Raw genomic sequence first — 27,368 nt, 5'->3', positions numbered from 1 at the left:
AGTGACAAATATTAATTTTCTTTACCTTTTCCTTTTTTCTTAAGAAAATAGCTCATATATCATGAGTGCTATCAAACACGCGCCATGTTGCTGTTGGTTGGGATCATTTATGGTGACAAAATGGAGTGTCAAAGATTGCATACATTGCATTGTAAGTGATACCTTGATGTACAGATATCATATTAATGTTAATAAAAACATTAATCATACACAGCCATAGCATACAGTAGCTCAGGATTATATCTTATTAATGCCTAATAAACAGAAAATATAAGATGTCTTCCATCCACAAAAATTAGCTAAGAAAATGTCACCTAGGAGATAAGAGGCCATTTAATTGCTCCAATTATTTTTCAAGTGGATTAATCTTGATTTAAAATAAATCAAAGTTTATTCTTGATCAATACAGTTCTAAAATGAGTTGGAAGGACTGGATTAAAATAGTTTCTTGTGAGAACGGACAACTTTGGCAACGATTGAATATTGACTTAATGCATAGATAGGCACTCAAAGGGTTAAAATGCACAGATTTTAGGAGGAGTATTTCAGATGTGGTTGTTTCCATCTTGTTGATGCATAGAAAAAGGATGACTATGGTAATATTGTTCTGCATTATACTAACTCATTACACGACATTACATTGTAGTTGCCATCACTTTTATGTAACTTTTCTAAAATCACCATCTCGCCATCCTCAGGATCTAAGCATCTGTACTAAGGCAGCCGCATCCTGTCAGGCCAGCAATAACTGCATTCATTGCACCTCTTACGTTTACATCACTTGCAGTTACTTGTTCTACATTCCGTTCCTGAAAAAAAGTTTCTTATGTGAACTCTGTTCCTGCCCGTGCCCTCTTACATCGCCACTGTAGCTGTGATGCTGCTAATTAATAGCATAACCACTGCTGCTGTCACCCTGCTGACTACACCCAGCGGGCAGGAGTGGACTCGGACTTCCCAGTGGGATCATCATGTACTGTAGGAGGAGGTGGTGGGAGCGGGCCGGCGCAGGGAGAGGGGAGGGTGGGAGTGGCAGCCAGGGGGCGTCATCAGCGCCGGAGCTACAGGCTGTGAGTGTGCAGTAGCAGCGTGGGAAAGAATTGCAGAGGAGTCGGGGGATCGATGCTACGTGTCCGGGTGGCGTGTTCTCCCATTCACCTCTCAGCACCCGGATTCCGCGCCCGCATTACACCCCTGCACCGGCTGTATTGTGCTCCCTCATCTCTCCTGTTACACTGTGCAGCCCGGGGCACTGTCAGCGCTGCCCCCAGGGGTGACTGCTCCGGACTCCCCGTCTGATCACAGTCACTCTGTGTCACCGCTACCTGACCATGAAGAGGCCGTGTGCTGACAGCAGCTCTGACACTGACCTGGATGAGACCATCGATGTAGGCAGCGAGAATAACTACTCCGGGTGAGTACTAGGGCAGGGACAGGACAGCATCTACAGAGAGACACCGCGTAAATGAGATATATTCCAGTCACACAGCATTTACTTAAAACAAAAAACCCAGAACTTTGGCCACTACCTTCCCTTATCACTGCGACATCCCAATATGCAGTACAACAGAGGTCGGAGTGTTTGTGACACATATCATGTTTATATTTATCATCATAGGATACAACAACGTAAATAAATACATTATCTATCTAAAACTAATGAAATAAGTAAACCTGCATGCTGTAATACATTTTGCTGTAAGCAGAGAGCGGAGTTTACAGTTTACAAGCAGAGGATGCATCCCCATTACTGTATCATTTCTCTGTTCAAAACAATTATTGGAATATATTTTTCAATGTAACAGAAATATAATTAGTAGGATTTGTCTTATTTACTTGTTACGGTTTGTATGTTAGGCGTTATGTAATTAAACAGTTTTGTACTGCCAAAAGGGAGTTAACAATTTCATGTAATTAGATTTGTCTAGGGCACATTAATTCATTAGTGATTGATGTTCTGTTTTACACATGATGTAATGCAAATTGCTATTATGTTGATTATCTAGAATTCTAGATGTATGACCAAAACTTTAGTAATAGTAGAGAGATTTGGGTGTACAAGATCATCTCTAGTCACATAAATCTAATGTGTAGGCTATGAATATCATCGATAAAATACCATATTACATTTACAGATAACACTTGAAAGGGTTCATAGATATGCTAATGAGGCATGTGACCTGTACAATTATATATATCTGCATATAAATTGATATTAATACAGCTTTTACTTTTTGAGTACTAATTCGTATAACATTGAACTAGATAGCAAGTAACTTTTTAATAAATTTGACATTTTATTTTTACAATTAAATGTTACTGGGCTCAGCTGGCCTAAAGCTTCACATAATCAGATACAAATTAATACAGAAATCGTAAAAAAAAATTTAAATTTTCTTTTTAGCAAGCAGTTTTTGCTCTTTTTCCTTAGCTTGTTTGTTCAGTTAATATTTTTTATTAAATCCTGTTTTTTTTTCCATCTTTAATGTCCAATCATAGACTTTAAAAGAATGTAATTATAACCTTTTCACAGTAAATCTAATGGCTCGTGTCCACTAGATGAGAAAAAATGAGCGATTGAACAATTACGACAATCGCCCATTAATCATGCAGTAATCATGCAGAAAAATGTCGGCAACGACCAGCGATGCGCATTCCCACTGGTCGTTGTCGGCATCGCTCATCGCCCGAACATGGCGGTCAACCTGAGCATGTTCGGGGATGGGAGAGGGTGCCTGCACTGAACTACATAAATATCAGTGTGGGCACTGCATAGTATAATCAACGACTGAACGATATCGTTATCGTTCAGTCCTTCATTGTCGGCAAGTGGATACACGCCTTAATTGTTTTGTGTTGGCTAAATCGGGACTGAAGTCACAATTATACTGCACAAATTGCCCTCACTCAGAATAAGTGTAAATTTATATTTGAAAGCATTATGTACTTCCATCTCAGAATAAATTATTAAGTGCCACTTTGTAAAAATTAGAAAAGTGTAACCTGTGCTCTGTAATGATGGGAGGCCACAGTGTTAGTGGAAATTCTGAGTGGTGCCGAATTGCTGGTGTCAGAACTAGACATATTTACACCAAAGTTACGGAACTGCAGCCTTTACCTTTAAAAGCATAATTCAAAATGTATTGTTCCTGCATTGCTTGCTCATGTGTTCTCTAGGCTGTGTTTGTTGAACTTGTGCCATTGAAACAAAAGGTAAATGTAAATTCTACATAAACAATAAATAAATATAAATAAAACATTCCTTCATTTTCTGGTTTAAAACGTTAAAATTCTAGTCGTAGGCTTTTTTTTTTTCTTGGTGTGTATATGTTTATAATATATATACTGGGCTGTCTCTGAGCTGCTGTCATTTTGCACATTAAATAGTTTTTGTGCTCATCAGATAGTGTTAACATCCCATGCATTGAAATTCAGTCTCTCACCCTATCTCAAATAGCAGGAAGTGTGAATTATTTCAAGATATATGCTGTGATTTATGTCATCCAGACTATAAGAAAAACCGAAATATAAGCCATCTTTTGTGGATGCGTCATCTATGCAGCCATTTGCCACTGCTTGCTTGTTCTATACGTATCAATGCACTAAGCTGATGACCAACAATTAATTTGTCTTGTTTCAGCAAATTGACTCTTTGTAGGCCAAGATGCTAATGATCTGCCATATTTTTCACAAATGTAGCATGCAATATATGAATTTTGAGTGCTAACTATTGTATTGATATATTAGACATTTTGGGAATTTCCAAAAAAGTTTTGAAAATTTATTTAAATGCCTTGAAAGTAGAAAGTAGACATAGTGACTTGGGGGTAGATTTACAAAAGCTTCTAAAAATGAAATGTGTAGGTGTTGCCCATAGCAACCAGATTCTAGCTGTCTTTTCTGTATTGCATCATAGAAAATGAAAGACATAATCTGATTGGTTGCTATGGTCAACACCACCACTTGCCTCATACTTACTTTTGAAAACTCATTTCAGGGAGATTGTGAAAACAACACCTATGAGCACGGTGGTAAAGTGGCGTGTACTGCTACATCTGGGGGGCGTGTCATAAAATTGACTTACATCCAAATGTAAATGAGCCACAAAGCAGTTTCTAAGATCTATTTGTTGATGAAAATACACTGATACATTCCAGAAAATGCATGCAGCCATAGGGATCATTGGCCCTCATTCAGAGCCGTACGCTCTGAGCAGAGCGCACGCTCTGCATGAGGGCCGGGCTCCTTTTTCATGGAGCGTCCTCCTGGACGCTCGTATAGCTGTGGGTCACCACCCACAGGCTATACGAGCGTGCATTTTGATGGCCGCGATGGTCGTGACCATCGCGACCATCGAAATTGCGAGCCGGAGCCTGCGGTTGAGGTTTTCAACCGCAAGCTCCGGAGTGATTTTGGCTCTATCAGAGCCAAAATCACTCCCACTGACATCACTAGTGATGTCAGTGGGCCGGCTTCTGACGGGAGGCGTTCCCGTGGGAACGCCCCCGTCAGGGAGGCACGCCCCCGGCACGCCCACCAAAGGGGGCGTGCTGTCAATCAACATTGACAGCACGCCCCCTTTGATCGGACACAACGAGCGAAGGAAAGTCCTTCGCTCGTCGTGTCTGGCGCATGCGCACGACGGAGCTCCCTCCGTCGTGCGCATGCTCAGTGCAAACCATCGACCCACTTGCGAGCGTACAGCCGCTCGCGAGTGGGTCTGAATCAGGCCCATTGTGCCTTATAACCAATGCACAGAAATTGAATGTATATATCTCTGTTTTTTTAATATAACAGCTTCAAAATGGGAGTAAGGTGCAATTGGTTATATTGCTAGACTCTTCAGGGAGATTGCTGTTGTTTCAGGGAGTCTCCCTGACAATGAGGGAGAGTTGGCACGTATGATTTGTCTGTTTTAGAAGCTTTAGTAAATCTACTCCCTGGGATGTGTTTTTCTGTTAGCAATTGGAAATAAAGATATGCTGTATGAGAATGTATAATCTCTAAAGGGGGGAAATGTGCTGTTTTCGTGTCCTGAAAGCCTGGGATGTCCTTCATATTGCCAAGGCCCAACTAAATTGTCTCGTAAAATGACATCTTTGATATACGATCGGTAGAGATACACTATAAAAAGTATGTATAATATTGGCTAAAACACACACAAAAAATTTTGGGGGAATTTCTGATAAGTAGTGCCCAAGAAGAGAACTATAGCGTTGCACATAACTAACAATTAGAATTTTGCTATTATGTTTGTGATGTAGTTCAGATAATTAAAGCAAACATTTGATTGCTATGGACAACATGACAGTTTCCTGTGCACTTATTTCATAAATGTCCCTATTGTAGTCTTTACTTTAAAACACCCTTGCCAATATGTTTAGTTAAATGTCTAAGGTGCGTATCCACTTGTCAATTAAAATGCGCGATTGAACGATAATGACATAGTTATTGTTCAATCGCTCATTAATCGTTCACAAATTGTGCATTAAAATGATGAAAACGACTCGTGATGCGCGCTCCCGCTGGTCATTTTCAACATCAATCATTGCCTGAATATGCAGGCCAACCTGCCGATAACGACAGGTTGGGCATATTCAGGGATGATGGAGGGTGTCTGCACTGAACGACATATCGTTCAGTGTGGGCACATTATCCACTGCACAGGATGGAGAACGATTGCACGATTACAATGTTGTAATCGTGCAGTTGTTCCACTTGCGTCTAGTATATATATATACGCACCTTAATTTTAAGATCCTTTTAAAGAATGTTTAAATAAATATCTTGACTAACTTATAAACAGGGTTTACATTAAGGCAAACTAATGCCGGGTACACGCTATGCGATATATCGTACAGCCATCGAACAATATACTGCTCATCACGTCGGCTCATTTGTACACCTGAAATATCTCCTAACAACATTGTTCGCAGATATATTTTTGGCTGTGCAGCATTGCAGATGCGTTGTACTGTATCTTGCTAATATATCATGTGCATCTGCAGGTGTGTACAGGCGACCCATCAACTGACCCGATACATAGTTTTAATGTATGGCCAGACAGATTGGTAAGTGGGTATGCTTACCAAATCGGTTGCTCGGTCTGCGTGACACTCAGCCAGCCGCTGGGTCTCTCAGGTGTCATCCCAGTATAACTATTCAGGTATAAAGAAATTCTTTATGTATTTACTAAAGCTGGAGGATTACATTTAGATAAATAATAATTTGCTGTTAAGAATCTGGTTTTAGGGATATCCTTGCTTGAGCACAGGTGGCTTAATTAGTATTTCAGTCAATTTGAATTAACCATCTGTGCACAAGCATGGTTATCCTTAAAACCTGGGTGCCTTGAGGACCGAGTTTGGGAACCATTTGGTATAAAGAACAAATGTATCTGACTGACAGACTTCTTTTTTTTTCTCTCATTATTTGTTTCACAGGCATAGTAGTGGATCACTAATTCGATCAAACTCGCCAACAACAACCTCACAGATCATGGCCAGGAAGAAACGGAGAGGAGTAAGTTCTTGTCTTTTTAATTTTCAGTTTTTAATGTGTAGGACAGAACATTTTAGGGCTATTGGAAAGATTCAATTAATAATTTGTGTTTGATTGTATTTTCTCCTGATTTAACAAGTTACTTCTCAAGCTACATTATCTATTATTACAAATTAAGGCACAGCGACAGAAATTATATAATCGCATGATCAGGGGAGGGGGCCCATGTGCAGTCTCCATCCGGAGCCCCCTCCTCTACCCAGCGGCTGGCAGTGCATTGAGTGCAGCATACTCTTTGCGCTTGGGCGCTAGAGTATACTCTAGTGTTATGCCAGAGTCTAGTGCACATGCACCGGGGAAATGACAGGGCAGCCATTTTCCCAGTGATTTCCCTACTGCGTCTGTGCAGAACACAGGGAAACTGGCCACGGCCGCCATTTTCCAGGCGATTTGTACAGAGATGCTACCACCGACGCAGTACCATGGAGAGGTAAGTATTTAATAAATGGGAGCACACCCTGCTCCCATTATAGATACGCCCCTGAGCACGATTTTGCCAGTCATATCTGTGTTTGACCAATAACTGTTAGTGGTGGAACTGGCACAAAATGAGCGTGCACATATTTTTACACCTATTATTTTTTCTATTTATTACAAACTATCTTGTTTTTTTTTTAAATAATTTATTTGTTAAAATAAACTACCCCATATGATAAAATGTACTGGTGGGTATCATTTCTGGATCAGTATTGCACCACATAGACCTACAGTGTGGGTGTGCTGACAGAACTGAGGACTATGCAGAGTTGGGTGTACACGAAGATACACCGGTTCTCAGATTAATATCTTGCACCAGGGATAGGGTGCAAGTATGCACTGATAATGATGATGGCTATGAAACCAAGGGGCCTCATTCTGAGTTGGGAATAGAGCAAGTAACTGTGTACCTGGAGAAACCATTTTGCAATACAAGGGGTGCAACACAGGACCCACCCCTCCCAAATCTAAATCTCTCTGCACATTTTACATCTGCTGTGCAACATGGTTTTACCCAGGTGCATAGTTAGTTGCTTTTTGTTATTATTTAACCTTTATTTATATGGCGCCACAAGTGTTCCGCAGCGCCTTACATAGTACATAAACAAATAAGTGACCAAGAAACCAGTGACTTACAGTACAATACAATGCAGGACATGGTTTATACACATTGTTGCATTAGTAAATGTAAAAGGAAAATGGGAAATTCAATATGTTTTACAGTACCCTAAAAATCGGGCAAATTAATGTTGGTTAACAATGTAGATATCTATTACTGTCCCAAAGAAAACTATTTGAAGTTTTTAATAGGTTTTAAATGACTGATTTTTCTATTTTGTAAAGAAAAAAAAATTATAGCTATTTTTTTAGGAAGTAAATGCTCTACTTATTTTTAGGGTTGCATAAAAATTAAAGTTTACTGTTTTCTTAGTCATTTCAAGCCACTTTAAATTATATTAAAAAAAACCTGTAACTTCCACGTGCAATGTTAAAAACAACTGTCCCATCCATACACACCCCTATATACCTGTCCCATATCTTTTAATCCATTATTCTGCACTTGGCAGAATTTCACCCCCTTAATGACATGTAGTTATTTCCCACAATTAAGTTAATGAAAAACTTCTAAATGCCTAATTAATCGCAAGGGGGTATCCCAGGGGTTCTGAACAAAGTACTGACATTTTCACCTTAAAATATCCATTTTACCCGATTTTGCACCTACTCTGGAGCTGACAGAATAAAAAAATCTATGGTAAATCCTATAGAAATTACAGCGACTGAAGTTCTCGTGGCCAATTGGATAGCAAAAACTCCTGTGACCCGTTGCAGTTTCACACGTGCTGGGGAAAAAAAAAATAGCGTGCCCAATTAAATATGTCCCTAATGTTCCTAGAAGCACAACTTAAGAAGTTGCTACATTTATAACATTACCCAGCATTCAGTCATCTCTATTAATGGGATGTAGCGGGCATCCCGGTGGTCAGAATGCCGTCGCCAGCATCCTGACAGCTGGTATCCCTAAGGTAAGTATTAGGGTTAGGGGGAGGGCTAGTGGTTACGGTTAGGCACTAATAGGAGATAGAGTTAGGTTGAGGAAGGGGGGAGGGGGGGTGAGGTGTGGTTAGGTTTAGGCTCCGGAGGGGGGGGGTTTAGTTTTAGACTACGGGAGAGGAAGGTTAGGGTTTGGCTGCAGGGGGGTAGGGTTAGTTTTAGGGGTAGGGTTAGAATTAGTGTTAGGATACTTACCTGCGGGTGTCGGCATAATCACCTAGTTGGCATTCTGGCATCGGAATTCTGAGCTCTGGGATCCTGAGCACCGACATCCCGTACCCAACCCATATCGATTTCATCCAGATATACAACATCACCAGGTCTCTCTTATGCCCTACCATTAATACAATGTGACTACAGAGAGAAAAAAAGTGTGATAAGTATATCCATTTGAGGTTACTTTTAAAGTCTGTGCAAAGTATATGTGAAAGCATATATTCTTGAGATATATATATATATATATATATATATATATATATATACACTATTGTATTGCCCTCTTTGTATACTTACAGATGTGTGCATGTATGTTTATCTCATAATGGGGGAGATGTACTAAGCCTTGAAAAGTGGAGACAGATAAAGTCCAACTGATCAGCTCCTAACTGTGATTTTACAGATTGTGTTTGAAAAATAGCAGTTAGGAGCTGATTGTATTGGTTGGTACTTTATCTCTCTCCAAGGCTTAGTACATCTCCCTCAGACACAGACATTTTAGCTACTTTTGCACAAAACCCAATTAAATAGTATGATTTTTTTTTAATTGCTAAAATTGAGATTTTAACTTTGCCTAATGTCATCATTTAGTGTATTCTTTTAAAGAACACAATGAGAATATTTGAAATATGCAACTTAATGGACATGTGTCTTTTATTAAACTTATTTAGCTGTTACTATGTAACTTGTGACATTGTCTGTGGAGTCCATAAATGCAACACCATCCCCTTTTTTAGTGCCAGAGACAGTTACACAGACATACTCCTATCCATATTATTTTGCTAATCCATTATATTGTGTGTGGAATAACATCCCCTTCTCTGATTGATATGCAAAGTAAAAGAAGAGATCAGTGAGACCAGCAGGAGCAGCCAGTGTTGTATGTATAATAAGGGAATTTGCTTCAGCCCATTTTAAGGCCTCCTAGAAATAAATGAGTTGTGATAATTCCTCAGGTCTTCAATTCTTTTTCTGGATCAAGCTATTTATATAGTATCGAGACTTGCGTGGAGTCTACAAGATCCTTCCCATTATAAATGTGTAATGACTTAGTATTGCTTTTTGGTTGGGTTTGTCACACATTGTTTCTTCCTAACAGATTATAGAAAAACGCCGACGAGATCGTATCAATAACAGCTTGTCTGAATTAAGGCGACTTGTGCCGACCGCTTTTGAAAAACAAGTAAGAAGTTTCCTCCAAAGTTTTAAATCCATTTTACTGCACCTCTGATCTAAAGTTGCTGGTTTTCTTCTAGGCTCATTAAAATAACATTGCATGTGGCCTTATCTGGCACAGAGCATGCTTTGCAATTAAATGCTTTGTTGTGGCAAAACCGTTAAAACATAATCCGATCATGAAAGTGAGGAAGAAATGTTTCCAGTCCAGTTGTTGTTTTCCCTTAGGGATAACATCGCTCATGTTCCTCTCCAGAAAATATTGTGGTTGTTTTATGACAGAAAGAAACCTATTGTGTTTCCGAAGTATAAATGTGCATCATGTTCCTAAGGATTTTTTTGTATTGTATGTTTAGCCACCATCAAATGCCGCAAAACAGAATAATCAATCATCCCAGTTTGCATTCATCAACACATTTGATACTTCTGAGTAATTATAGAGATGGCTATTAAAGTAACAAGCAAAACAATACAACAGAGCAACTCAGCTATACAAAATGACACATATTATACAATAGAACATGTTTAATATGAACAACAATACTATAGCCATTAGCAAAAGTTTTGAGAATGACACAAATCTTGGTTTTCACAAAGTGTGTTGCTTCAGTGTTTTAGACCTTTTTGTCAGATGTTACTATGGTATACTGAAGTAAAGTTACAAGCATTTCATAAGTGTCAGAGGCTTTTATTGACAATTACATTAAGTTTATGCAAAGAGTCAATATTTGTTGACCCTTCTTTTTCAAGACCTCTGCAATTCGCCCTGGCATGCTGTTAATCAACTTCTGGGCCACATTCTGACTGATGGCCGCCCATTCATGCCTAATCAATGCTTGTAGTTTGGGATTATTGTTTGTCCACCCGCCTCTTGAGGATTGACCACAAATTCTCAATGGGATTAATGTCTGGGGAGTTTCCTGGCCATGGACCCAAATTTGCGATGTTTTGTTCCCCAAGCCACTTGGTTATCACTTTTGTCTTATGGCAAGGTGCTCTATCATGCTGGAAAAGGCATTGTTCGTCACCAAACTGTTCTTGGATGGTTGGGAGAAGTTGCTCTTGGAGGATGTTTTGGTACCATTCTTTATTCATGGCTGTGTTCTTAGGCAAAATTGTGAGTAAGCACACTCCCTTGGCTGAGAAGCAATCCCACACATGAATGGTCTCAGGATGCTTTACTGTTGGCATGACACAGGACTGATAGTAGCGCTCATCTTTCCTTCTCCGGACAAACATTTTTCCAGATGCCCCAAAGAATCTGAAAGGGGATTCATCAGAGAAAATAACTTTACCCCAGTCCTCAGCAGTCCAATTCCTGTACCTTTTGCAGAATATAAGTCTGTCCCTGATGTTTTTCTTGGAGAGAAATGGCTTCTTTGTTGCCCTTCTTGACAGCAGGCCATCCTCCAAAAGTCTTCGCCTCACTGTGTGTGAAGATGCCTGCTGCAATTCCTGAGCAAGGTCTGCACTGGTGGTCCCCCAATCCCGCAGCTGAATCAACTTTAGGAGATGTCCTGGCGACTTGCTGTACGTTCTTGGGCGCCCTGAAGCCTTCTTCACAACTATTGAAACTCTCTCCTTGAAGTTCTTGTTGATCTGATAAATGGTTGATTCAGGTGCAATCCTACTAGCAGAAATATCCCTGCCTGTGAAGCCCATTTTGTGCAAAGCAATGATGACTGGCACGTGTTTCCTTGCTATTCTAAAGGCCCCCATACATACAGCAATCTGAAAACCAAAATTGAACAATTTGAAGATTTATTGCCCGATCTTCGGATTTCCCAATCTAGCAATCTGCGCCCATACATTACAGATCTTTTTCAGTGATTTGCAGATCGATTGCAGCAAACACAGATCTACCACTCTTGAAAGGCCCATCCTTTTGCTAGTAACGATCTGCAAATCTGCTGATCATGTCCATACACTAGCAATCTACAGCCCCAATCAGATTTAACAATTCCAAACCCTTTTTGGTTGCAATCTGTGATCTGTGAAGCCCATACATTGCAGATTTTTATACACAATTGATTGCTGATGTATGGGGGCCTTAACTCAATCAGCATGACAGAGTGATCTCCAGCCTTGTCCTCGTCAACACTCTCACCTGTGTTAACGAGAGAATCACTGACATGATGTCAGCTGGTCCTTTTCTGGCAGGACTGAAATGCCTTGGAAATGTTGTTTTTGAGATTAAATTCATTGTCATGGCAAAGAGGGACTTTGCAATTAATTACAATTCATCTGATCACTCTTCATGACATTCTGGAGTATATGCAAATTGCCATCATAAAAACTGAAGCAACAGATTTCGTGAAAACCAATACTTGTGTATTTTCAAAACTTTTGGCCATGGCTGTAGTATTATAGTAAGGTTATATGATATTAGCAATTATAATGGCACTGATTGTAGAAAAGTACATGTATTTATTCTTTAGATAAAGATAACCTCTGAGACAAAGGTTTCCAAACTCTGCCTTTATAGTCCAGATTTTAAGGATATCCATGCTTAAGCACAGATGACTAAATTTGATTTATCCATCTGGACTCAAGCAGGGATATCCTTAAAACCTGAACTATAAATGGCAGAGTTTTGGAACCTTTGTCTCAGAGATATATTTTATAAAATAAAACTTTTGCTAAATGCAATATTTATTTATAGTTCTAGATATAACATGAAAAATATTCTGAGTATAAAACAGAAATTTATTAGAATTGTTACCCTTATTATGGCGTCATAAGGTGACGGTCACAAAGAAAAAATAATGTGATGGAAATGAATTAAAAATGCCACTCTGCAACAACCCTTGAGTTGCTTTAGCACATAGGTCCCTATTGTGCTGCACTAGGCCACGGACACCAATATATCACTGAAGCTATAAATCAGTGCTGGTATCTGCCTGGGTCATTATTGAAATTATTTGTTTTTGTGTTTTAACTCCAATGATAATCTGCTGCTTCTCTGAAATGCTGGAAACTAATGCAGTTAGATTCCAGCTAATTATAGCTATACTAGTTTTGGAGCCCTGCAACATGTGTAAATCAGGTTGTTACAAATAAGTTTTTCAATAAATACTACTAATAAACATGACTCAGTATACTATACTTAAGTTTGGGGTCTGAGCCCATGATCTTCATACTTTCAGATCTAGCGATGATATTTTTATCCTTTGTATCAGAATATAATAGATATGTTAACATTTATAATTGTATGTTATACGTAAACTATAGTTTAACTTTATTTTGCTTGATAAAGGGCATTGTGCTCCTGTGTGGCAAGCAGATAGTTTGCAGCAGAGAGCTTCCTTGAGTGGCCCGCGATAGGTGTTACATTATTCTCCATAAAGTGAGTGCATACTTATGTGGAGGCAGGCAGGATCATGTTTGGGAACCAGGGGATGATCAGCCTAAAAAAGACTGTCGGCTTAGTACTGCCAATCAGTGACGTGGCATTGGATGGACTGTTGGTTACCAGCACCATGCCTCTGCCAAAATCCTTTAACTGCTGGATTGGATAAAACTCCCATAGAAACATATGTTACACAAGGTTCCAATGTCCCTCTCACTCCGTGCTATATAGTATGTTGTATAGTGGAACTGTGCACACAGGTTGTTTTTGTCTCTGTTTTGTTAAGACCCATTTGAAAGGGTCCATCAAATCCTCCTGATCCTTCTATTCTGAATACTACGGGGCTCATTTATCAATGAGTTTTATCATACGCAATGAAATTTAAAACTTGTTGTGCATGATAATGGCGCTCCAGCCAATCAACTCCTAACTGTCATCTGTTTGAAAAATGACAGTTGGGAGCTGATTGGCTTGAGCACCATTTATCATACAAAATGAGTTTTAAATCTTATTGCGTATGATAAAACTCATTGATAAATGTGTTCTGTGATCTTTCTTGTTAACATGTATTATTGACACATTGCAAAATAAAAACCTACATATGCAGTACTTGCCAGGTGCACTGAAACATTCAAAGGGATCTGACACTTAACTGCACAGGAGCACTTTAAACAATTTATCCTTCAGCATAAGGGTGTTCTGTACCTTAAGCTCGGCATACACTGCCAGATAAAATACCTATCAGACCGACAGACATTTTATCTTGCAGCCTGACACCCTGCAGATGTCACAGGCATACAATGTGAGATATCTGTGTATTGGCCCCAATATCTGCGCTCCTCCCCTGGGGAGGAGACCTTTCCTCGTTAATTCTCTGTGAGCAGGGGAAATGTCTGTTGGTTGCCGCGGCTGGGCATACACTGCCTGCTGCAGCATACTTTTAACTTACAAAATATTGAATCGGATGGACATGCTGGATGATCCGGCATGACCGACCGATCGATATTTTAACATCGGCCGGCTGCACAGACAGTACAATTATCGTGGTGATCCGTTGATATCGGGCGGGTCGGCTCAATAATTGTATAGTGTATGCCCAGCATTAGTAACAACATCTCTGCTGATTTACTCACAGTGAACCTGTTACTGTAGGTAGGATCCAGTTTTATTTACTCTTCTGTAAATCAACAGTGCAATGTATATATGCATGGGAAAACTTTACTGACATATTTGTATTTGTTAATATTAATTACTGTATTTATTGATTTTCACAGGTGTTCTATATCATCTATAGACGTATGTTTCCACAGATAAATTATTGTGAACAATGATCATATATTGGCTTGGCTTTACCTTACATCTCTCCATACTAAAAGTATACAATTTAAGCTAGTTTTTCCAGGCACATGCAGAGTTACACTATTCTGTTGGTATGGACTCGTTAAACAGCTCTCGTCCACTTCCAACATGGAATTATTCACTTTGAGAGTATTGATTGGTGGGGTATATAGGGTTATATCGTTCTAGGGAAATTCAATGACTTATGATCGGCAGCACCCACATATCTGAAACCCGTCAATGATCTATGAATGACACCCCCATAAGGCCTGATACTGATAGGCCTTCTTGTAAATGCTATTGATGTTTTATAATGTAGCAATTATTACCTGCCTGGCTTTTTCTGTGGCTAAATGATTGCAGCAGTTTATCAGCGTTTTCTTTTAGAATCTTACTCAAAATGAAATCACTAAAACAGAACTAAAGCAGACATGTTACATGTTGCCAGCTCATATGGTATGTGTAAATGAACATTTTTAGAAATGTAACAGTAACTATTTCTTATTTCCTTTAATTCTCTTTTACCTATTACTGTCTTATCCTAATAAAGTAGATTAACAATAAAAATATAAAAACATATTTTATTGATCGATAGACATATTTGTCCCATGATTGCTAAAATCTTCATTTTATATTGCCCACGTGCTCTATCCTGTATCTATCAGGCTTGTATTACAATGGCACTTTCTTATATAACCTCAGTAAGTCATTCCTGGTAAGGGTTTACGTAGTGCACAGTTCTGCTGTTTCACAGTAACATCCACAGACTTGTGAATTTTTTTTTTTTACATTGCATTGTTTTTACAACCATGCTCAAATATAGTGGGTGGCATTGAAATCTGGAGAAAAGTAAAAAGTTAGCATTACCCAAAGCAACCAAACCAGATTACTATGTTTACTTTGTAAATTGCATTAAGAAAATGCCAGAATTTTATTGGTTGCTATGGGCAACACATTTCCCTTTGCATCGGTTTCCTGCAATGCACCCCAGTGTTTCCTTGCAAGTGAAACACAGTAACACACACATGATCAGCTTCAGACTTTTATACAACAATTCTAGTTTACAGTAAAAAAAGTTGTAGAAAAAAATGTATAGACTATGTGACATAAAGGATTAAAACCTACACGATCCTACAAGTCTCAAAAGTTAAAAAACCCTATAATGCATTTAGGATGTCTGTTTCATAGAGCGGTCACTTGATGTGGTTAGACGAGTAAGCACACACAACATATGGCATGTTTGAGACACTAATCTCTTGTCTTGCTTCATTTATAGATGGTCAAATCACAATCCGTATTTTCATCATTTTATCACAGTGTGCTAGCTGCAGAAGTTCACGTGTAAACCTCCGTACACAATAATGATTACAGATCTCTCACAATAACGAATATCTTAAAATAGAGTTTTTATATATGTTTTAGAAAAGTGGATCTCAACTCCAATCCCCAAGTACCACCAACAGGTCATGTTTTGTGGATTTCTTTAATCATGCACAGGTGAGTTATTCTGTTTTGCTGGGTCAGAAATTATCCCACCTATTTTCACAGACCTATTTCCCCCAAAAATGACCTGTTGGGGGTACTTGAGGGTTGAGGTTGGGCTCCGCTGTTTTAGAACTTTACTGATTTACCTACCTGAGCAGTTTTAGTTCTCCAGCTTTTGTCTGTGATCTGTGTATGCATCATGGAGCAGTAGCGGAAATATTGCTGGGTGGAAACAAGTGCCTTTAGCTTGAGCACATTGCAGCATCCTATTAAAAAGAGCTAAAAACAAAAACTTGAAAAGATAGAATATTTCTTCTTATCATACAACTTTCATCTAGAAAACATATAAACAACCAGCTTGGAGACGGACTAATTACATAGCAGACAACATTTTAACATCTTTTAAACCAGGGACTCCACTGCAAATTAGGGACAGTTGGCAATTTATTAGTGGCAGGCGTCCCCTAGCTCTCTCTGAAAGAGAGACCAAGGGGGGGGGGGGGGGGGGTATTGTTCAAGTTCTGGAAATTGAAACCAGAAAGTAAAGTAAATTGACTTATCACACATAAGAAGTTTCAGTCTAAGCTGTATTTATGTCTGTATGTGTTTCCAGGGATCTGCAAAGTTGGAAAAAGCTGAAATCCTACAGATGACCGTAGACCATTTGAAGATGCTGCAGGCTACTGGAGGTAAAGGTGAGGCTTTAACTGTCTGTAATTTTTACACTGCAAGAGGAGCATGGAAATCTAAGCAAACATCCCTTTGACAAACACTGGTAGGCGGATCTAGATAAAAGGAGTAGAAATCAATGCTAATGGTAGGATTGAACTCGTGGGAAAGAACTACAGGCACAAAAGAAGCACTTGACCCTGGGCTTGTGTTTGCTTTCATAACACTGTGGGAGTAAAAGCTTCATTCACAGACAGTCCAGCCACAGATTTGTTGGGAGTTTTGCAAAGACTGCGAAAATCTGTGCCCAGAGACAAAACAAACACACAAGCATTTGAAAAAATAAATAGGAGGACTGGAGGCCTACAATTGTGCGACGTGGTGTCTGCATGTTTAGAAGGAAGTGCAGGAGGGGAGCTCCATGTATTGTCCACACATTTTTGTGGGACACGAAGAAGAACAGACTGATGTATATACAGATAGACAATGGCTTTAAAGGAAATGGAGAGATTCATTGTCCCTGTGCTTATCTCAGCATGGAAATTCACTTCCTGATCTCTTTCTATGGGCAAAGAGATTCTTGGTGAGTCTTCATTATTATTGGTAGACCCAGAATAGCTAACATTAAATGGATTAACTATCCTCTTTGATTTAGTTGCCTCTGTGTGTCAGTTGGGTCTATTGCCTCTGTGCCACAGCAGAGCTCTTTTATTTTATTATTGGTCACCACTGTATACAGATTTATTAACTAGATTTATTCGTTGGTGGACTACAAATTTTGTGAGGCCTCATCCGACCATATGACATGATCTAAGTGACAGACAGTTTGGACAGTTGTTGAGGAGAACATGTTAAATGTGCAGGAGCTAGCTCTCTGCTGCCTGATGCTGGGTACAGACTGGCAGATATACCGGCCGATCAGTTGATCTACCAATATATCATGTGTGCTTCGGCCTGTGTGTACCAGTGATACGTCTGTGAACTACATTGTTCAAACATATTGCATCGGCTTTGCTGCACAGCCGATGGCAGATATGCCTGCAGTTATATCTGCTCATCTTGCTGTGTGTGTACAGGTGGTCAGCTGACTGCCCGTACACTTGCTGCAGGAGAGGGGGGCGCGGTGCGACCCCTGACCAGTGGGACCCACGGCTAGATGGCAGATGATGGTTGTTCAGTGTGTATGAACAACCACCATCTGCAGATATATATTTTAGGTGTGTACCCAGCTTGAGGTAGCAACTGAAATTTTGACCCTGTACTTTAAACTACCATTTACATTTGTATATGAGTTGTGTACACTTTAAAAGCCAAATATAGCAATGTCAAGCATTATTACTCTTTGATCAGGGAGGAGGTGAGGTGGCAGTCATTGGCAGAGTGAAGCGGGGAAGGGTGCATGTGGAAATGAGGATGAAGATGTACTGAGGGGAACAATGGTTGAGGGCAGGTTAGAGGTTAATGATACTCAGCGCTGTAAATCCTGTAGGAACAGCTGGACCAGGTAGGTCACCGCTAGACCACCAGGAACATTTTGTCCTTTAACCTGCCCCCCTAGTGCCTAACCCTAACCTTCCCTCCTGCAGCCTCCCCCTCCACATGGTACCTAACCCTCCTCTCTGCTCACTTATTCTTCATGGACCAGAGGGATAGGGTTAGGCTATTAACCTTTCACTTGTTGATAGTTATGTTCAAATTCTGAACATGTCGGCATTGTAAATGTCTAAATCCCATTAAGTGTTCCAGCACTTATGGCTATTGTAAAACGTAAAATATATTAAGAAGCAAACCACCTGATATTAGTGGCTAACTGAAGCTGATCTGCAACTAAAAAAAAAAAAAATCATAGGCCCCAAATGTCAGAATTGTCAAATTGCCAATCCGGGACAACACAGAAAAACTGTGGGACAGTTTAGTATGTTAAAATATCAGTTTAACGTCTGTAATAAGAAAGGATATACACGCCCTGCTAATATAGCCCATGATTAGGGCGGGTACTATTCATCCTTATTAATCACAGGGCTGCAGGGCCCTAGAGCAATGCTCATTGGTCAATTGGCACCCTTCAGTGTAGGGTGAATTGGGAGGAGCCAGTGATGGCAGGGCTGAAACTAGGATTTTTGTCAACCCGGGGCAAGGCAGTAATTTGGCACCCTCCCTTGTTGTGACATTAATGATAGGAGCAACTGGACATAAGTGGCATACAGGAATTGCACATACTGTAGGAGTTTAACAGTCAGTGTTGCACATAAATGCAGCAGGGCAGACAACTTTATAACTTTTTTGAATGCAGTGCAGACAAGTGCTACCTTACCTGTGGGCTGCTTCTATCAGGAGTCAGGCTGACTAAGAGAAAAGCAGCACATCACCTGGCTGGCCAGTTCAAAGCCCAGTGGGAACTGCCTAGGCTGGGCGGAGCTGTGCGTACAGCAGACGTGGTTGCAGTCAGTGCAGTGCATGTTTGGGCGTGTGGGGCTGTTACCTGCCAGCGGCGGGGGGTGGTGGGTGGCTGTTACCGGCCAGTAGCTGCAGTGAAAGCTATTTGAGGCCCGGTGACTGTTACCAGCTGCGGTAACAAGCTATAGGCAGCAAGCCCATACAATAAGACGTCCCTGCTGGCAATGACTCATGGGATTTGTAGTTTATCTTTTACTGCTCAGATTCTGAGCAGTAAAAGCAGAGGCAGCCCTAACCAGTTGGAGGCCCATGCAACCTATTTTTGTGGTGCCCCCTAGCACCATCGCTAGTTCCACCTCTGACCCAGCACCCCTTCTCCAAGTACAGCACCAATCAACCAGTAGTACAGATCACAGCAGCAGCCAGCAACATTCATCACCCCTCACCCATTGCAATCCTCATCCACAGAGCTGTAACTAGACATTTTAGTGCCCTGTGCCAGCAAGAGCATTGGCACACCCAACCCCCTGTTTGTCTCCATCCAGACAGGCTACTGGACTCCGCAAAGGTCCATGGGATGAGGAGCTGCTGTGGCTGGGCATGCCCAGCAGCCTTCCTCCAGTGACGATTTATGTTACTTTCCGCTGCCCCCACTGTCTCTGCTCCCCAGTGCCACTGCTGCCGGCTGTATTAGCTGCCGCCCGATAAGAGCTGAGCTAAGAGCTCCGATCGCGTTAGGACAGCGAGTAGAGGTGAGTCTGCCTGTCCCGGTCCCATCATTGCCCGCTGTCAAGCTGAGTTGGCCCTAGGCTTGAAATGCATGCCCCTAGGCATTCCAAATGCCCTAGGCATTTGCCTAATTTGTCTATGCCTAGGGCCGGCTCTGAGTAAAAGGTAAACTACAAATCCTATGCCACTCCTGTTTCTTCCAGGTGCCTTGGGCTGACAGCTGACTGTCTGCCTGTATTTCCCGGATGGCACCTGCAGCTCTCACTATGACTGTCCTCTGCTCTGGAGCCGGCCCTGCAAGACACCCTCAAATCTGGTGCCTGGGGCATGTGCCTCCCCCTCCCCCCCCCCCCCCCCCCCCTCTTACTATTGGAAAACAGACAATATGTAAACACTGCACTACATAAAATAAATGAGACAATAATTACAAATGTTTAAAATAAAATATGGCACTATTTTCCCAAGAAACCTTTAGCTGTTTTCATTCTGGTAATTATAATGCATTCCAGTTGTGGATTATAAAGTTATGTGATCCATACATTGATGCAATAAGAATCTATCTCACTGTCAGGAATCCATTCAGTGTAGAAAGCAAGCAAGCAACACAGTGAGCAGAGAATCCATCTCAAGGGCATGGATTGAGAGTTGATTGTTTAATATTTTAGGTGGCACAGTCAGTACACATTTTCAATAGGTTACAATGATAGTAACTATTTTTTCTGTAATATTGGATGAATATTAACAAGATAGATGGTATTAATGCTACAATAGCAGCATAATGGTTTGTGATTCGGTAAGTGTTGCAGTGATACATACCATTGCAAACCTTCATGATGGAACCGCTGAGTGTGATGTCACCAGCTTTCTGTTAGTGAATAACAGTAGGCGCCAATTTATTAACTTAAAAGACAGAGTAACCCTATTGATTTTCCCCCCTCCAATCTGTAATGATAGATATATTGAACCGTAGCCTTTTACAACCCTTATTTGGCCAAAACATTTATCCCAGGTCACTCTATACATACTGAATTGCTTTGAGAGGATTGGACTTTTCTCAAGGGAACTTATTACTGGGTACACACTAGACAATATGTTGTCCAGTCCGGCGGATCGCACCGACATATCGGGCACATCGACAAGTGTGTACCCAGCCTAAGGGAGTAAATGATGGAGAGAAAGACGATGAACTATTGAGACATTGTAGTTGTGCCTATTAGTGCCGGGACACATCGTGCTTGTTCCAGTATTAGAAATGAGATACTGGAGAAAGCTCCCCCAATCAAATATTATACGTGTTGCTATACAGTAAGAGCAATGCAAAGCAAAATATAATTGAAATAGTTTTAACCTCATAATATTCAAATCTAGTTTTACGGGACATGTACAGAATAATATTTGGCAATATTCTCCTATCAGTGGGAGCATATTTATAGGTCCTGATTAATTCATAAGGATGAGTATTTGAATTCTGATACAAAATATATGGTATGAAGGTACTGTAGTAGATCATCATTCCATTTTCATCAAATATGCACCACAGTCAATATTGGATGCAGCAGGTGAGTGGCTTTATATGGCTGCGAATATACAGTTTTACCTTTTCTGTACAGTTTGATTCATTGGAACACACTCTGGTTCATTTACATTTATTGTTGGTCTACATGTAGTAATTAAGGTAGGTAATGCATCAAAGTAAAGTGTGCGTGTGTGTATGTTCGTTGCATATCTTTTTTCCATGAAACTTTTTTGATGAAAGGATGCCAGAGAAAGATGTTCTTAGTTTGCAGTTAAGTGACAAAACATGTCATACAAGTCTGCACTGTAGCACTAAGCAGATCATACATTCAAGTCCCTCAAACTGTCAGGGCTTAGAAATCATGTAATTGTCGGTCTTGTAGAGAAAGACTAGAGGGGGCTGACTTCAGCCAGAGCCTTTAATCTTTGTCTGTGCGTGTGTTTGTGTGCAGGGCAGAGAGAGACACTCTGGATCAGAATTACCATGGGAAAGCTCCTCTGGAATGTCCCTACCACACAAAACAAGATGAGAGGCACCACTATACATTTTTAGGAGTTTATGGAACTGATGTTCGTTAATTTTTCTCTGCTGTACTATTTAATTTCAAACATTGTGGTGTATTATATTACCAGCCTTTCTCTCACACATTGTTTCACCACTTCAGCCTTCCGTAACAGTGGTCTGCTGTGTTTTCCTCATACTAGTGGAGATGATTTACTAGCAGTTCAAACACAGCCCAAGCTTTGTCCTGTGACGCTGCTGCTGTGTTTGGTGTGGCTGGGATACATGAATCATCAGTCTGCGATGAATATCATTATGTAACTGTTCAAATGAGCCAGAATCTTTGTGTCATATTTGCAAAATACTGGGTTATGGCAATGTAAATTGTCATGGCGGGTTGATAACCGCACTTGTCAGCATATTATATATAAGCAGCATAGATGGATTAAGACCCTGTGTGGCTTAGGCAATGCTAATTTGGGCTTCCTTCCCATATCTGTTGGTTTAAAACAACATAAACATAAAAATGAGTTATGGTAACCCAGACCCTTCGGAGGGCACAGGGCCTTAGGTGGGTGAATGGGTTGCATGATAGATGATTTGGCTATGATAAGAAGCTTCTGTATTACCCTGCCTCCAAGAATGCCAAACCTACTAATTATCTGAAGTTAGTTGCCATAATGTAAGAAATTGGAGATTATTACATTTGTTCTACCAGCTTCTCTTAATAAAAACATTTCATACAGTTGTGTTCCAAATGTATAGGCCATTCAATCTGCCAAATGTAGTGGCCCTCTAACTGTTCAGGAAATACACAGCCTCCATTTTGTCCACCACATACATCCCCCTGTATGGACAACTCCCGGCACATAATGTAAGTCAGTTAATGGAATACTTACCTACTTTTGAAAACACATTTCAGGGAGATTGTGAAAGCAACACCTTTGGGTGTGTGTTAAAGTGGACCTGTACTGCTACAGAAAATGCATGTAGCCATAGGGATCATTGGGGGTCATTCAGACCCACTCGCAAGCGGCAGTACGCTCGCAAGTGGGTCGATGTTCCCCACTGCGCATGCGCACGATGGAGGGAGCTCCGTTGTGCGCATGCGCGAGACCCGGACTGCGACAGCCAAGCTGTCGCTCCGGGTCTCGCACCAAAGGGGGCATGCTGTCGATGTTGATTGACAGCACGCCCCCTTTGGTGGGCGTGCCGGGGGCGTGCCTGACAGACGGAGGCGTTCCCATGGGAACTAGTGATGTCAGTGGGAGTGATTTTGGCTCTGATAGAGCCAAAATCACTCCAGGGCTTGTGGCAGCGAGACCCTACCGCAGGTTCTCCGTCGCAAGTCCGCTGGTCGCGATGGTCAAGACCATCGCGACCATCTTTTTGGACGCTCGTATATGCTGTGGGTGGTGACCCACAGCTATACGAGCGTCCAGGAGGACGCTCCATTTTAATGGAGGAGGGCCCTGATTCAGAGCGAGCGCTCTGGTCAGAGCGTCCGGCTCTGAATCAGGCCCTTTGTGCCTTATAACCAATGCAGGGAAATTATACTAATGATCCCATTTGAATGTATATATCTCTGTTTTTTTAATATAACAGCTTCAAATGAGAGTAAGGTACAATCGGGGAGATTGCTACTATTTCAGGGAGTCTCCCTGACAATGATGGAGAGTTGGCAAGTATGCTTATTGGCCTGGCACATACAGAAATACTAAATGTCATATACAGCATTTCAAAGGTTCACCATATGCAGCCGCCTAATTGTTTACAGGGTGGCTTCCAATGAATCAGTGCAACGTTTGGCATTGACTTTGCTAAATTGACCATTTTAGCACTATTATTTTCAGCATGCCAACACTGGAGAGGATTGAGGGGTATGTACAACTACTGGGACATGTGGAAGCGCACCATTTTTAGAGAAATATAATACGAAAATTACCTCAGGCTGTGTATATATGGTGTCAATGAAACCTAAATTAATTTCATGTATGCACACAAACTTTGTGTGTGCCACAAAATTATTGAAATTATTGTATAAAATTACCTGCAGGCTGTGTGTATAACGTGTATATAACACATAAATGCATTCTGTGTTTAAATTTGGGTCCCATTCCCAAGATATTTCATTATTGTATGCAAATATTCCAAAATACGGAATATTCCGATATCCAAAATACCCCTGGTCCCAAGCATTTTGGATATGGGAGTCTCAACCTGTATTGCAATAATAATTCTAAAATAATGTTAGTGATGGTGCTCCATGCTCACAGCCCAGGCCTACAAATGGCCATGAATTAGAAGAACAAAAGCATTGCTATTTGACAATGAAAGATGTGTCCACATACATTTATACTCAGTGCGCTACAAATCACGTTACACGTAATGTGTGAGCGCCATGCGATTCTGTAGCGCAGAGCATCTTTTCTTGCATTTTTTCCCTTTCAGAGCATCTTATTCGCAAAGTAATGCAAATAGAATGCACAAGCAGCTTATACTGGTTAAAATGATATACAGCATGCCTATGTTCTGTGTGTGACAGCAGTCATATCTGCCTGTGAAATGCTACGTTACAGTGTCAGCAGCTGTGACACTATAACGGAGTATTTCCTTATGCAGACACAGCCTCAGTCTCACACACAACATAGGCATGCCGCATATCATTTTACTCAGCAAAAGCTGCTTGTGCGTCCTACTGGCACTTTGCGAATAAGGCGCACAAAAAGACGCTCTGTGCTACCGAGTTGCTCCATGGTATGGCATGACTAGAAGGTCTGTTTAATGCTAAATGTATGTTGACTCATCTGTAAGGTAGCATATAATTCAACTGTTTCATTGGAACAAATCTATTGTGGTGAGGAAACTGTTTCAAGAAGGATTATATAATGTATATGTAAATCTTTAAGAGAATTTTGTTATTAATTATATTTTGCATTTTTGAAGGTTACTTTGATGCACACGCGCTGGCTATGGATTTCATGAGCATCGGTTTTCGAGAGTGTTTAACAGAAGTTGCAAGATATCTTAGCTCTGTTGAAGGCCTGGATACATCAGATCCCCTCCGAGTACGACTGGTCTCTCATCTTAGTACCTATGCCTCACAAAGGGAAGCGGTAGCTATGACATCATCAATGGTGCAGCACCAGCATTCCCTGCATCCTCACCATTGGGCAGCAGCATTTCACCAACTTCCTGCAGCTTTGTTACAACAAACTGGACTCTCTTCCTCTGATAACATACCTTGCAGACTATCCACAAACACAGAGCTGCCACCACGACATGGCTCTGCACTCCTCACAGCTACATTTGCTCATGCAGATGCTGCTCTTAGAATGCCTTCTGTAGGAAGTGTAGCTTCTGGAGTTCCTCCTCTTTCTACCTCCTTGCTGTCACTTTCAGCCACAGTACACGCTGCAGCTGCTGCTGCTCAGAGCTTTCCCCTGTCCTTTGCTGGAGCATTCCCAATACTTCCACCCGGGGCAGCAGCAGCAATGGCAGCTTCTGCAACAGCCATTACTTCTCCTTTGTCTGCAACATCCAGTCCACGGCAAACAAACTCCAGTACAAACAGTAAGCCATACCGGCCTTGGGGGACTGAAGTAGGAGCATTTTAAAGTGTTGCTTTTTAAGTGGACTTTTTTAAATTGTGTAGGAACAGTGCCCTGAGTAAAAAAGTGAAAAAAAAGTGTCTGAAATACAGATGATTTGTGAACTTCGGCTTGATTCATTACCGATCGCAACTGCGATTACGCATGCAATCCACCGATTGTTGCGTTCTGTGCATGCGAACCACCCACTGACATCGGGACTGCGCGTGACTATGCAGACCCATTGCAGAGTGATTGTGAGGAAGTGCCATTTGTGGGAGGTGACGGGGGGGTGGCCGGTGAAACACAGGCGTGCCAGTTCGTTTGAACATCGTTGCATGGGCGTCCATAAATTATCCACTGCGATGCCATACGCAGCTTATGCATTCACTGCGTGCGATGAGGTTAGCAATTTCTGAGTAAGGTCAGACCTTGTGCAAGTGAGCGTGAGGCTGTGATGGTACTTGGTTACCGATGGTTTTGCAAAATATTACGCATGTGTGTAAGGTAAAGTGGCGTCCTTATGTAGTGCTGCAACGGCATAGCGATCGCAGTGGATTAGCATACTATCGCAGTGAGACTGTGTGCGTAATCTCTATTGCAATCGTATTTGCGATCCGTAATGAATCAGGCCCTTAGAGACTACATAACAATGTTACTGTATATGTTGCTTTATGAACTTGGAGAATCCACTTTAACCTGCGGTTGGCTTCTCTTCACATGTGTAACTTGGGACAAACTGGTCTGTTACTAGTGATGCAAGGGTTATCTGAAGCATATGTGCACAGAATGGTTCTTTCCAAAATGGCTATTCAGGCAGTGTATGTGGTACAGTTGTTCCCGGGTCTAGATGTTCAGAGATAGTAGCCCTGGATAATCTGATTTCCTCTTTCCCTGTTTTACCATAATTCATTTAAATTATTTTTTCCAGCAGTGCCCATTATAAGTTCAGAACCTAATTATTGCTTATCTAAAACTTCAGGGCCAATATATCCAGTAGTACTTGGTATAAACCCACAGCTGAAAGAAAATAGCAATCACGAAAAAAATGTTTTTATTATTATTGTACTAATGTGTCCCAGGGCCGGCTCCAGGGGTCAGAGCACCCTGTGCTGGCCCATCATACGGCGCCCTCTCATTGTGCGCGGCTTAGCCGCGTGCGAGCGAATTTGGGGGCGTGACCTAATAATCATAAGCCACACCCCCTATGTGACGTTATTTGGAGGCGTGCCCTCATGGCACGCCTCCAAATAACGTCAGGCTGGGGGTAAAGCCCAGTAATCCGTCACTGGCTGGGTTTCCCCCAGCCCTCTTCCGTCAGTGAATGGATGGCGCGTGCATGCGCGCGGCATCCATTCACACTCCGGGGGTCCAGCACCGCTGCACAGCTGCGGCGGTGGGGGTCCCCAACCTCCCAATTAGACCACCCGCGGGCCACTTCGGCCCTCGGATGGAGCAGCGGGACAGTACTGTCCCTCTGAAATTGGGATGCTGGGGAAGGGTGGCACCCTTGTGCACTGCACTGGTCGAACACCCCTACAGCCGGCCCTGATGTGTCCTATTGCCGCAGTCAAGCCAAACAGCCCTTCTCGGCAAACCAGGTCGAGTGCGACTAGGCTTGCACAGAGCATCTTTTTGCTCGAATATACGTCAAGGTAGTAGTGTTGATTGTAGCACCTCGCACCTGTCACAAATCGTGCAGTTCTTCTCTCCTGCCTGGGGTGTCACTCTCTGCTCTGGTGCTTCTAGCACACTCAGCTGATGCAACAAAATTCTGAGACACAGGCCAGAGTGTGCTAGAAGCACTAGA

The 27,368-nt window shown here is 41.5% G+C and overlaps 1 protein-coding gene across 1 annotated transcript; it reads left to right on the top strand.

Annotated features, from left to right (window-relative positions):
- The first annotated feature begins 1,089 nt into the window (after positions 1–1,089).
- Positions 1,090–27,368, top strand: HEY2 (hes related family bHLH transcription factor with YRPW motif 2). Its single transcript, XM_088443108.1, has 5 exons — positions 1,090–1,414; positions 6,444–6,522; positions 9,908–9,991; positions 16,770–16,851; positions 24,915–27,368. The coding sequence occupies exons 1-5, from the start codon at positions 1,332–1,334 to the stop codon at positions 25,583–25,585; spliced, it is 999 nt and encodes a 332-aa protein (XP_088299234.1). The 5' UTR covers positions 1,090–1,331; the 3' UTR covers positions 25,586–27,368.

Source organism: Taudactylus pleione, unplaced genomic scaffold, assembly GCF_031769625.1.
Source record: "Taudactylus pleione unplaced genomic scaffold, aTauple2 ptg000326l, whole genome shotgun sequence".
NCBI classification, from domain to species: domain Eukaryota; kingdom Metazoa; phylum Chordata; class Amphibia; order Anura; family Myobatrachidae; genus Taudactylus; species Taudactylus pleione.
Note: the sequence above shows the minus strand (reverse complement) of the source record. Positions and strands in the feature narration are given on the sequence as shown.

Bases quoted from the DNA above. Each gene is read 5' to 3' on its own strand.
- HEY2 (XM_088443108.1), top strand. From the start codon at position 1,332: ATGAAGAGGCCGTGTGCTGACAGCAGCTCTGACACTGACCTGGATGAG. The intron at 1,415-6,443 runs GTGAGTACTAGG...TTTGTTTCACAG, and splicing joins AGCGAGAATAACTACTCCGG to GCATAGTAGTGGATCACTAA. The intron at 9,992-16,769 runs GTAAGAAGTTTC...ATGTGTTTCCAG, and splicing joins CGACCGCTTTTGAAAAACAA to GGATCTGCAAAGTTGGAAAA.